General features: G+C 31.6%; 1 protein-coding gene and 1 long non-coding RNA gene across 2 annotated transcripts in view; one reads left to right on the top strand and one right to left on the bottom strand.

Moving 5' to 3' along the window:
• Positions 1-3967: 3967 nt before the first annotated feature.
• Positions 3968-14174, top strand: part of LOC130453334 (mucin-2-like) — a 27917-nt gene continuing 17710 nt past the window's right edge. The window contains exons 1-4 of the mRNA XM_056793012.1: positions 3968-4022; positions 8625-8807; positions 9913-10172; positions 13331-13455. Of these exons, the coding sequence (XP_056648990.1) occupies positions 8636-8807; positions 9913-10172; positions 13331-13455 (557 nt within the window). The 5' untranslated portion in view covers positions 3968-4022; positions 8625-8635. The remainder of the gene's footprint in view (positions 4023-8624; positions 8808-9912; positions 10173-13330; positions 13456-14174) is intronic.
• LOC130453337 (uncharacterized) overlaps positions 7736-14174 on the bottom strand; it is a 25134-nt gene continuing 18695 nt past the window's right edge. Inside the window, exon 3 of the long non-coding RNA XR_008911038.1 lies at positions 7736-8217. This is a non-coding gene — a long non-coding RNA (uncharacterized LOC130453337). The remainder of the gene's footprint in view (positions 8218-14174) is intronic.

Genomic DNA, 14174 nt, shown 5'->3' with positions numbered 1-14174 from the left:
GGGGTAACAGAGCCTTCGTATTTCTAATAAGTGATTGAATCCTTAATTGAGATAAGTTTAATTAATCGTATACAACAATGAACAATAATGATAATATAATTATAAATATGTTTTCTCTTTGTTACCAAGCCTATTGATATTTAAAATTAAATTAACATCACAATGAAAGTGATGTTGGGTTTAACAATGAAGACTCTCACTGACTTTTTTTCCAATTTATTCTACCTGATCTTACTTATTGTAACACACCTTCGTTTAGTTCAGCCTGTAAACGTTAATTGTACATAGCTCAGGATGTCTATGTATATTTATGTTTCATTCAAGGTGAAAGAAAGGATTTTACAATCTTCTGAGCGGGTGACATAAAAACATTAGATCGTGATTAACTATTTTTAACACTGTTTAGCGAATAAAGTGGATTTGCTTCATGACTTCAGTTACGTACACAATTTATTTCAATGTACATATTAGTAAATAAATAGAAATAACTATAAAGCAAATTATTTTGTAAAAATTTTATGAACCTAACCTAAAAATTATATATGTAGGGTTTAAATATACAACACAGTTTGTCTACGTGTTGAAAATGCAAGAAATTAACAAATATTAGTATTCTATAACAAAAACACAATTTCCTTCTCGTAAAAATCGGTTCCATCGAATAAAGAATGTTGATAAATTACTTTTAAATTGTCTTCTTCGAAAGTTGAAGGTCATTAACGATAATATTGACTGTCGTATCCAATAGAATTTAGAAAGGAAGATTTCAATTAGTTTCTCATAACGTTAATTTATAAATGAAGAAAAATGCAATTCATGAAATGTATTCAGTAGGTTCAAGGTAATCTCCCAGAATTTGTTCATTATTACATAGTAGGTTTGTTAATATACTATTAATATGTTAATACTAACCTTGATATCGAATCCATTCGAAAATTACAGAAGGCATCGCAGGTTTCAACTACAACGCTTTTTTCTTTGATGCTATTATAACGAAATATATATATTTTAATACAAAATGGGAACCTTAAACGTTTAACAAATTCTCTTTTTACCAAATTTGTTTATGTTGTATAATTTTGTAATCAAGATTTAAATAACCTACGTTGTCCAATCAACTTCCTATTTTGTATACTCCCGATGACAATATATGAATCAATTAAAAATTAATTGACCAACTATAGTGGTTATAAAGTTATTATTCCATAATACTGTGAAACTTGTTCATTATTTGAACAATAGATGGCGGTAGAAACAATTATACCTTCTACATAGATTGCACAAGATGGCGCTAATAATATTAATGATTGAAAAATAAAATTCACAACATTTTTAATAACTACGATTGATATGAGTAATAACAATTGATTTTTGGAGCTGACTATTTAAAAAAATATATTGGAATTAGCTATTGAACATGTGGGACTAATTATTATCTTTAAATATATAATTCTACTGTACGTGTGTATGTCAATAAACTCCTCCTAGGCGGCTAGACCGATTTGAATGAATTTTTTTGTAAGCGTTTGGATGGTTAAGATTCACTAATCAGCCCGGCAGATGCCGCTGCATTCGGTATCTAGGTTATTTATTTATGTTGCAAGCAAACGGTAGGATCGATTTGAATGAATTTTTGTGTATGCAATTAAGTGGGGGCCCAAAAAAAATCATTTTTAAATCAACATGGCGGCGTTGCATTTATGTGGGCTTATGAGTGAATCGGTCAACATAAGTCAAATTCTTTTTTGTTGACCACTGAATTATAGTTAATAAGAGAAGCATTACACTTAGTAAAAGAATAAAATTTATATCAGAAAGGGTTGAAAAACTCGCTGAAAACTAGTTGATATACAATAGAAACTTATGATTATGGAAAAAATCATCTTGTTCCTTTATTTGATCGATAACTTTCTAGATAAGCTAGAATAAGCATACAATTTTTTGAGAGATGACTAAACGGCTAGTTTTTTGCCTCTAACTGTAATATATTTCTGTTTATTCACCAACAACACTTTTATTTCGAAATTACACGAAAATATAAGTGGAAAAAAAATGTATTTAGTGGTTTATAATGCAACTAAATAGTACTTTTCTTCAAGTCCGGTTTTACATATCGAACTAGGTAAATATTACATTAAAAATTCTTGAATATATTAAAACAATGGCCAGTGCTTCTCAGGACATTGAAACCATTGTTTTAACAATATTACAGAATAATGCAAAAAGGTTTCTATAAATACCGAACAATGAAATTGTTAATAGCTGTGTGGAAATATGCACCCACTGATTTTACTTCTAATTGCGTTATGTAAATTGTAAACGAATGGATACAAGTCACCTGAAGATACATGTGATGCTTAATTGCACTAAAACTGTTTTTAAATTTACGTAAACAAGAAGTAAACATAAAAAACTTCCAATAAACGGTGATTATGTCGCTCAGTGTGTATTGGTCTTTAAGATTTCACTCGAATCGATGCTTTTTTTATTGTTGTGATGATCTCCACTTGTCAAAAACTTTACGATATATGTTTTAGTAATAGTTTTGAATTTATTTGATTTGTAAGAATATATTTTTCATTCTAAAAAAGCAATGATTAATCTCTGAATCTAACAAATTGTCTAAATCCGCTGATTCCCAGATAAAAATGAAGTAAACAAATGATTTTGCTGTTTTTTATGAGGTTTGTGAACTTATTCGGTCGATTTTAGATTTTATTCTTTCTTTTTTATTGTGTTCTTCTCGGAAACTTGACTTTGTCGTTTTTTCCACCATGCAGTGTTTTGCTGAGCGTAGGCAACTTTCCTTGTACTTTTCAGTTGTCACTAGGTTATCACTTTGCAACCTACTAATATTTGATAAACATCAGTGAAAATTAATGTCTAAAAAACTCCCATTATACGCAAAATAAATACAGGTGTTCTAAATTTTATAAATTGCTTGAAAGCTTAAGCATTAAAAAACTATAAAAATACTCAGTTTTTGCTGTTTTACTTTCACTGAAACTGATCTAAAAAGTATCTATGGAGTCCTTTTAACACCACGAACCAAAAAAAATATATATATGAAAAACAACTCTTATTACCTGAATAACCACGAAAAGCTAACATTAGTATATACGAGAGAATCAATTGTTTACCCCACGGCAGCCAGTTTGACGTATATCAGCTGTTTTCTTACTTTACCTAATTTGGCCTACTTCTTCTTTTTTAAACACTTTGTAATCTCTCCTTTATATAAAACCAGCTCCTAGTAAAAGAATTTGAAATATTTCTTTTCATTGACAATACAACTTGACGTATATAAATTTTATGCAATTTGGATTTAGGATCATAAACAAAGATTATTGTGATGATGAATCAGCCGATATTATAATGTTATTATAATCTATATAACATGAATAAGTATTGTATTATTTGTTTATGGAAATTTTAATTAATGATATCTATTAACATTCCTAAACTTAATTATTTTATAGATTATATTATATTATTTTTCGGTTACAAAACCAACGTATATATATGAGATTTATAATGATTGTGAAACACAAAAAATGGTCTAATCAAAATATTTTATGTACCTATTTATTAAAAACACAAAAGTTTGGCAATTTTTTAAAATAATATTAATATAATCACTTTGATATAAATAATTGCATTCGTAATAATATTTGTACAAAAATTATTAATGACTGTTGTTAATTTGAAAAAAAAAAAATTCATACTAGATAAATAATACGATATTGAAACTGTCATCAAGATACAATTTCTGCAGTCTGTTTGCTGGTTTGCTAATAAAATTATATTAGCTTCGAATTGATGTACGAGGATTATCTGAAAAGTTTCCGATCTCACAAGGAAATAAGACTTTCTCATTTTTGTAAATAGTCTTGTTCAAATAATATAATATTTAATATTACATGCCAGAATTAATAATAATACTATTTTTTTCTATTTTCAGACGGGTATCTGTCGATGGTTATTTCTATTGGTTTCATTGGCAACATGGGTGACATTGACGAGTAAGTGAAACATTGTAATTGAGTTAAAATTTTGAAATATATGATAATAGCTCTGTTAAACACTGTTTGGGTAACGGAAAGCTGAATTATCTGGAAAAAGTCGCTTGGAAATGTTTTATGAATGTCCAAAAATTCTTAGAAAAAATTACAGACTTAATCAATTTGCTTTTAATTTCATACAAAGCTTTGGAATGTTATATGTCTTCAAAAATACATATCCTGCATTTCCATCTGGATTTCTTCCCCGAGATTTTGGGTGCTGTACGTGACGAACAAGGCGAAACTTTTCATCACGACATTTCCTTGATAGAAAATCGCTATCAAGGAAATGTCATCGCAAAGACCAGACGTATCGGAAATTGTAAATGTTTAAAATCGAGAAATTGACAATTTTTTGGATAAATGCACCTTGCAAGTAAAAATAACAATATTTTTTATTTTTATTCCCTAGAATATCAATTGGTTGTCAAATGTCAAATATTATGGTTGCGTTCAAAAATTAAATTCGTGAAAAAACTCAAGATTCATCAAACTACATATATTTGGTTGTCAAATGTCAAATGTCAAATATTATGGTTGCGTTCAGAAATTAAATTCGTGAAAAAACTCAAGATTCATCAAACTACATATATTTGGTTGTCAAATGTCAAATGTCAAATATTATGGTTGCGTTCAGAAATTAAATTCGTGAAAAAACTCAAGATTCATCAAACTACATATATTTGGTTGTCAAATGTCAAATGTCAAATATTATGGTTGCATATAGAAAATAAATTATTGACAAAACTCAAGATTCATCAAACTACATATATTTGGTTGTCAAATGTCAAATATTATGGTTGTGTTCAGAAATTAAATTTGTGACTATCGATATACATTTAGTTGGTTGTCAGATGTCAAATATTAGGTTGCGTTCAGATGTCACAAACAAACATGATGTTTCAATCACGTCTGACTGCATTATCACCATGTGGTCAACTTTTATTTCCGTCAAACTTGGAGAAATGTTGGAAAATTCGACCGCACTAAATCAACATTTATTAAACGTCGCTTTATCCTTCAATAATTCAAATAATAGCTTGAGTATCGTGAAAATTTGTGCATTAATGAAGCGTATAATAAGATAATGCAACACTGATTTTTATATTGTTACCGTTTACAAAAGATAAATTCTAGTTTTTATCTTGAGTAGATTCCCAAAAATCATTCGAATTCAGTGGTTCCAACTCTTAAACTTTCATATGACATGTTTTCCCTTAGTCTTGTAACGTTTTTCGTATTTATTCACACTCTTTCTATTCGTTCTCAATTTATTTACACTTAACTTACAATAATTTACTTATAAATATCACTTTTGGTTGTCAAATGTCAAATATTATGGTTGCGTTCAGAAATTAAATTTGTGACAAAACTCAAGATTCATCAAACTACATAAATTTGGTTGTCAAATGTCAAATGTCAAATATTATGGTTGCGTTCATATATTCAATTTGTGACTATCGATATACATTTAGTTGGTTGTCAGATGTCAATATTAGGTTGCGTTCAGACGTCACAAACAAACATGTTTCAATTTTTTTCCATTGAAATATTATTGTTTGGTGGCCATAGTACATTCAAAATTATGTCGCCCAGTGTTTTTATACATATTTAATAACTCTCGATTATTTGTGAGTCAATAGAACGAAGGCCATTCTTGGAATATTTGTATAATCGGTATATAATTTTAATGGCATGCAGACAATTAATCTTAAGCTGAATCGTGAGTTGATAAATGTGCTGTTGGCCAAACCTTTTCGCTTATGTACTTCATACACTAGATTTTTTCTAGTTAAATCATTTTATACCGTCAACTACGTTAATAAACTCGAATAATTTTAATGTCACTTCAATTATCTTGCTACAAACCACGCAGGCTACAATCTAGACTCCGTGCAACAAACTGTTGTTTTGCTTAATTATTTTTCTATGATCCTGACTCCCATATCAACCTCGGGATACGAGTGAGTTCTGTGGTTGTTACTGTCCAGAGTTCTTCGCCGATTAAAATATTCTCAATATTAACCAAAATAACTATATTCATATAAGAGTTTGAAGTAACGTTTTATTTTAAAAGTTCGAAACGAAAATTTTGATAAACTTCAAGAGAATTTCAATAAAATGACATTTTGACGTGTCTTGTTTGTAAAATATTTCATTTGCTATGAACTGTTCATTCTGAATACACTGTTTACACCACCACTACACCAACACTCACAATCACTCTGTCTGATGCGCGTTTCGAAAACCAAGTTATCGTCTTCAGAGACTGAAGGTAAAACACAAAATATCAAGAAGTGATTGAATCGATTTAACAAAAACTGATAATTTAGGAATTAGTTCAAGATAACTCGATGGAAATGTATTGAAGGTTATAGCTGAAGAGGCAAAAATTCTTCTTAAGAATAGAAACTCGTCAATTTTGAGGTTAAAAATCGGGAAGCAAATATTCAAAAGTAATTTTTGAGGAGGAAAAATGAAGGTTATAGTTCCGAAACATTCTCAGGTCCAAAATGGGGTGTTTTTGGTATTTTTTCCCCTCGTGGGGATAATAAATTCAACGACTTATTGTAAGACATTGAAAAGCATCGTGTTGCTATTAAAAAAAAAGACGTAGAATGCCGAGTAACCGTCTTTTCGCTTTTGGAAATAACTAAATCATCCTTCCTACAGTCTCGATCTAACACACAGTGACTACCAAAGTTCATAGTTATAATAGTGGGTCGTCATGAACTGTTTCGTCGGTTTGAACTTTTTGAAGTTGCTGGGGAAACTGTGTTCGCACCTCGCCCCCTTGAGTTACTGTTCTAGATCACTGGGTACATAATTACAAACTAAATAACAATTTACGGTCAAATTCAATACGTATAAACATGTTAAATACATAATTTGGATTACCTGAGACTAATGGTAACAATATCTAAAATAACTTTCAAATGTTTAACAAAATGATCAATGTTATTTTGGTTTTTTATCGACCTTGTCCTCGCGTAAGTTCAACTTAGTTCATATTGGTCTTTTTTTAAATTTGGGGTTAATATCCACCACAAAGGCATGTTAAACACCGTGTTTAATCGAATTAATAGCTCTAAGTCCATTGTGTGAGTTTCCAGGTGTGAAAACAACTCCTGTAACTTGATACTCTCTTAAATCGATCAACTGAAATGATAGTTGTATCTAATGAATTCTTTTTTATTTTTCCGCAAATAATAAATATTATTCTGCGAGTATACCACAAATCACGTTTGACTGCATTATCACCATGTGGTCAACTTTTATTTCCGTCAAACTTGGAGAAATGTTGGAAAATTCAACCGCACTAAATCAAAATTTATTAAACGTCGCTTTATCCTTCAATAATTCAAATAATTGTTTGAGTATCGAGAAAATTTGTGCATTAATGAAGCGTATAATAAGATAATGCAACACTGATTTTTATATTGTTACCGTTTACAAAAGATAAATTTTTATCTTGCGTATATTCCCAAAAATCATTCGAATTCAATGCTTCGAACTCTTAAACTTTCATATGACACGTTTTCCCTTAGTCTTGTAACGTTTTTCGTATTTATTCACACTCTTTCTATTAGTTCTCAATTTATTTACACTTAACTTACAATAATTTACTTATAAATATCACTTGAAAAATTTTTCCGACTACTTTCTCCTATTAATTCTTTTCGCTACGATTATTTATTTAAAATTAACTAACTACGTTTACACAAATTATTTATATACCTAAATACAATTCTGGAAAGTTCTAGAAAAAAAAATAAACGAAATAAATGGACTTTCCTTGAAATTATTTGAAATAAATATAATATAAAAATAAATAAATAATATATAGAAAGTTCTAAAAGGAAACATCAAAAGGCGCTTCCGCCATTTATAAAAAATGTGAAAGGCGCCTCGCGAATTCGCCGAATTATAAAAATTCCACAGTAGCTGGCCTAGGGACCCAACTTTAAGGCACTTCTAGCAGACATTGAACTGGTCTTGTCAATCAGAGCTACTATTTGATCATTCCTAGAGGCAGTGGCCTTCCTTGGTTACAAGACTTGCTTAAACTATGGTAGGCGTCAAAAATGCTCCCATATCTGGTTTATAATAAGTTCTAGCACACAATTCTAGTATACTATACCCCACAAATGGCAACCTAGAAATTTTCCATTATCAGGTACTAAAATGGATATTTCAGGTAGACGAAAAGGTAGCCAGAGTACATAATACAACTCGTGACTGATTCAATAAGATTATTACCTGGAATTTAGTGTCTAATTCACTTTGTAAGGTTGGAAAATGGAAAAGAAATGAATTTTTATTATTTGGGAAGCCGTGGCTAAGTTAAAATAGGTTAGGTTGACCAAATAAAATATAAATTTACGGAACAAGTTTCTTATATATCTTACAAAATGTAATATGCGTTTGAAATGTGAAATATCCCTAACGAGTTGTCTAATCTTCGTGTCAACCACGATCACGAGTTGGCGCACTGTCACGACATCAGTGCGCAAATAACGGCTCAATATTTACTTATTTTAATGACATTTTTCTTAATTTCAGATTCAAAGGAGATGCGCGTCGTTTGCTATTATACGAATTGGTCAGTGTACAGACCGGGCGACGCTAAATTCAGCCCCCAAAATATCAACCCCTATTTGTGCACACATCTTATATATGCGTTTGGAGGATTTACCAAAGACAACACGCTCAAGCCTTTTGATAAGTATCAAGATATAGAGAAAGGTAAATATGCAGTATAGAACCATTTGAATTTTTGAGGTTATGTGTCATTTTTGTGGTTAAAAGCTATTCTTTATGTTACATCTCACTCTTCGCCTTTAACTCTTCTATTCTTCTTTACAAATGCCTGAGATGAGAAGACAACAGTAACCAGAGTGTTTTTAGAGCAGCTCTACGCTCTACGCTACGCTGCAGGCAGCTAGAAGACCGATTTAAACGCCAGAGCAATCGCAGACCGCGGACCGTCGAAGTTTCATTGGCTCAATTAATAAAAATCATTATTGCAAATGGAAAGAAGAAACTATTGGAATGTGGTTTTCTTGGTGGACCAGAAATGTCTTTAAAAACTCGTTACAGTCGAAGCAATTTTGATTTCTATTGTAATAATCTCTTTTCCTTGTTCAATTGCTTCGATCCGATGGTAAAAGCTGTAGATGGAAGACTGAATGGAAATGGATGAGATGTAAAGGCGAATAATGTTGTTTATGAATGATTAAATTCGCTTTTATTAACGAGAAAGAAATTACCCGCGTAGATAACGCACAGACACATCAAAACATTTGTGTGTTTTGAAAATTTTGCGGGGAAACGTTTCGTTATAATGAAATATACCCAATCTCCCCTACAGCTCGCAATTTACCACATTTAACAATTCTGAATCGCAATTATATGCAAAATAATCTCGTTTTCTAAGTGATTCGAAAATTACGCGGTTCGAATATCGACAAACCGCGTAATTTTTGCAACAACTTCGTTGTTATATAAATAATTTGATAATAACAACCAGAAATTATTTTAATAATAATAAGCGAGAAGCAGAACGTTGTTTCTTTGTTATAAATAGATAATTTCTGATTTATTGTTAATAAAAGTTTTTTAATCGAACCGTCTAAGGATTCTGCGGTACAACCAGATCTCGAAAACCTCCAACTTGTTAATCGGAGTCGTCTTCAATGTCCAGCCTTCCTTAGACCACCACCACTTCACGAACCTCAATCGTAGGTTAAGATCAAAGATAAATAAACACTTTTCGAAACCTCAAGAAGAAGAAATCATCAATGAGTCCTAGTTCGATTCCTGTACGTTATTTTTTTATCGAATGTTCCAGGAGGTTACGCGAAATTCACAGGATTGAAAACTTACAACAAGAATTTGAAGACCATGCTCGCGATCGGCGGATGGAACGAGGGTTCGAGTAGATTTTCATCTATGGTGGCGAATCCAGAAAGACGAAAGGAATTCGCTAAAAACGCCATTAAATTTTTAAGACTGAACCATTTCGATGGATTGGATCTTGATTGGGAATATCCGTCTTTTAGGGACGGTGGAAAACCAAGGGATAAGGATAACTATCCACTTTTAGTCCAGGTTTGTAGAAAATCATTTATAATCATCATCTAAATTTTAGTTCGAAGCGATCCGTCTTCTTTACGTCTTTTATATTAGTCTCAGGATAGATCTGAGGCATACAAATATATTTGTTCACGACTTTTTTTATTAAAAGACCCTACTTTCCAATAAGAGGTGTTATTTTGAACAGCCCGCTATTTCGGTAAATGTCACTTTTGAAGCTGTCATTTTTTGACATTTGACAAGTAGAAACTACGCCATTTATGAAAATGCGTTCAACAACGCATTGAAATTATTAAAATTCACTATAAAAAATGGTGAAAGTTTGGCAGAAACGGTTCGTAAAACTAAAACATTTTTGGGTCGACGTGAAGCACCTTCTCGGACCGCAATACAGAAATGGGTGGAAAAATTTGAGCTGTTGCGACAAGTTAGTGATGTGAAGAATAAAACCCGTACACGTCGCTCAAGAACAACTGAGAATATTGCTGCTGTAGCCCAAAGTGTTGAAGAAAACCCAGGTTTGTCCACTCATCGACGTTCTTTGGAATTAGCCATTCCACAAACGTCATTACACCGTATTTTGCATAAAGACTTGGGTCTTAAGGCCTATAAAGTTCAGTTAACACAAAAACTCAAGCCGGCCGATAATCAACAACGTCGTTTCTTCGCTGATTGGTTCCTTGAAGTGTATGAAAATCATCTTAACTGATGAGGCCCGTTTCCACCTTGGTGGTTACGTCAAGAAACAAAATTGTCGAATCTGGAGCTAGGAAAACCCGAGAGTTATTGTTGAAAATCCTCTCCATCCTCGACGCGTGACTGTTTGGTGCGGTTTATGGTCTGGCGGTGTCATTGGACCTTAATTTTTCGAAAATGAGGCTGGAGCAACAGTTACGGTAAATGGATTGCGCTATCGAGAGATGAATAATGATTTTTTATGGCTGGAATTGGATGGTATTGATTTGGACAACGTTTACTTTCGACAAGACGGCGCTAAGTGCCACACAAGCAACGAAACCATCGATCTTTTACGGGAAAAATCTCTCGAAGAGGTCATCACAATTGGCCACCGAGATCTTGTGATTTAACACCTTGCGACTTTTTCCTTTGGGGCCAACAAAGAAAGATAAGGTCAACGCCAACAGTCCAGCATCGATTCAAGACCTCATAGATGGAATTCGTGAGGCTATCGAGGATATAGGGCAGCCGCTTTGCAATTTGGTTACGGAAAATTTCATGAAAAGGATTTGGTCCTGTAAGCGCAGTCGTGGCGGCCTTTTGGCTGATGTTGTAATGAAATAAACATCCGATCATTTATCTCCAAAAAAGGCATTTTTCTTTGAATATCAAAATAACACCTCTTATTGGAAAACAATTCAAAGATTAGTGCTAAATACTCAGACAATGTTTGTGATTCTTATCAGAAAAGAAGTTTAGGACAACTATCTTACGGGATAGATAAGGTGTACTTCTTGAGTGCCCAAAGCTGATTGGCTCACCATAAAATAGCTACCGATGGAACCAAAGCCCATTTTGTTGGTACATCTTCCAGTAGTTTAGAACCATCTGGTATGTGGCGAACTAAGATACGCATAAAAAAAGCCTTTTGCCTTTCTTATCAATCGACAGCTCTACTTAAACAGGTGGTAAATTTAACTGGTGACTGGTCTTTATACCGAATATGGTTATGAACGATCCCATCTCCATAGGTATCACGTTAGCACCCACACGTGCCAGTTGTGGTAGTTTACTTGATATAAACTCTAAACCAATGTTCAAATGGATCTGTTATCACAATATCTTCATTTTTTTTAACATTTTAAAGCATGTGTTGGAAAACAATTTTTGGTAATTTTATACTTTCGCGGTGCCCTCGTTTTTTGGTCCTAAAAAATCGAAAAATCATCCGATTTCGATGAATTTTTTTTTCAATTTGTTCGTTTTTACACCGGATTTACGAAAAAAAATATGAGAATAAAAAAAAATTAAAATTTATATTAGTTTCGGGGCTTTAAATGTTCATGAAAATGCACTCGATCACGTATAATTGTTGATAACTTTTTTCAAAATAATCAAATGAAGTTGTTATACTTTTTTTCATAATCTACACTAAAAAACGTACGAATTGAAAATAAAAATTATACAAAAATGTTGATTTATCATATTTTTACAATTAAAAATAATAACAATTTCTCTTAAAATTGACTTTTTCTCAAATATACACCTTTTTTGTTAAATAATCATTGAATTTATATGAACAAAAACATTCCTAAAATCACTTATTATAATCAATTGTACAATATTAAAAGTTAACTTTGAAAAATTTAAAATTTTCACCATTAAAAAAATGGTATCTTACTAAGGTTGATTGTTAAAGAAAATTTGGAGTGTGCGGGGAAAGGGGGGTCTGAAAAGCAAACCACTTACCCTCCTCCTAACCTAACCTAACCTAACCTAACCTAACCTAACCTAACCTAACTTAACCTAACCTAACCAATATGTTTTAATTTTTTATATTCCCATAATTTTTTTCGTAAATCCGCTGTGAAAACGAACAAATTGAAAAAAAAAATCAATTTTTTGGCGATAATATAAAATTACCCAATTTCTGAATTCTCCATTTTCAAATATTTTTGATTTCATACAAAAAAAATAGTAAAAATCGAAATATTATGATACACCTTGTAGTTATTGTTGATATTTAAATGTTTAGACAACTAAATTAAGACTGTTCTAAAAAGGTTCAGTTTCTACTAACAGTGAAAGTTCAGGTGTTCTAAACGTGCTAAATGGTATTGAAATTTTATTTAAATGATTAATAAAATAGATATATTTTAAATGTCAAGGTTAATAACTATTATTTCACCTAAATATTCCAATGGAAATAATCTATATTCCATACGAGGACTATTCATTTTTAGTTACCGCCAAATGTCACATGTCATCTGTCAAATTCCTTCGTCATAGATACTATACGAGGGTTGTATCAAAAGTTGTATACGCATGAGTTTAGAGATTCTCACTAAAATGTCAACCTTTTTGGACGTTCATTCGTAATTGAACAAAATTTCTATATATTGGTGAAAACCGTATGAAAATCAATTTAGTAGTTTTTGGACTTGACGCGAACGAACAGATATTTGTAATATTTAGAAATAAATTGTATATTTCAGGATCTTAGAGAAGAATTCGACAAGGAAGCAGAAAAAACGGGAAGACCAAGATTATTGTTAACAATGGCCGTACCTGCTGGGATAGAATACATTAATAAGGGATTCGACGTGCCAAAAATAACCAGGTAAAAAAATGTAACCACGTGGCAGATTTATAATACATAGAATGGCCTTCATAAAAAACTTGTTCTACAAGTGTACATCTATCGGGGTATAATTTGCTGTCACTTTTGCGAGAGAAAATTTCTTAGTAACCTTAAACATGGAGTTTGATTAATGATATTAATCAATTTATTAGTTGATGATCTAGCTTTGATTTTATTGGAAATAGAATGAATTACGAGGTAGTTTCGATTTTTTCATCGGAGCTCTTTCGAAGAGCTTTTTCCAAACATCGTTTTTCCGTTATTGAATCTCGAAATTTTCAACCGCGAATTGAAATTTTGACAAAAGTTTCGAATACCATTCATGTACTTAAAAGGATTTCCTTTTTTGCACTTCTTGTTTATCAAATTAAGAAAAAATCGTCATAACTGGTACAAACGTTAATTTTCCGCTGAAAATTGGATTAAATCAAAAACCCAATTAGCACAATTGCACTTGTGTCGTTTTTCTACGACAACTAAATTGGGTCACTGTTCCAATAAAAATCGGCGCGAAAAAAAAACTGACACTTCCGCCATCTCGCGTTTGTTTGTTTTAACGCAATATTGTCGTTATTCTATTCGAAAAATAATAGCAATAGGACATTAATAGAAAAATATAGACTATAACACGTGATAAAATGACTTATGCTTGCGTAATTTTTCCCCAAAAATAAATCCAATGCATTTAATTCAGGACA

Source organism: Diorhabda sublineata, chromosome 2 (genome assembly GCF_026230105.1).
Source record: "Diorhabda sublineata isolate icDioSubl1.1 chromosome 2, icDioSubl1.1, whole genome shotgun sequence".
Lineage (NCBI taxonomy): Eukaryota > Metazoa > Arthropoda > Insecta > Coleoptera > Chrysomelidae > Diorhabda > Diorhabda sublineata.
This window is presented reverse-complemented; position numbering and strand designations above follow the sequence as displayed.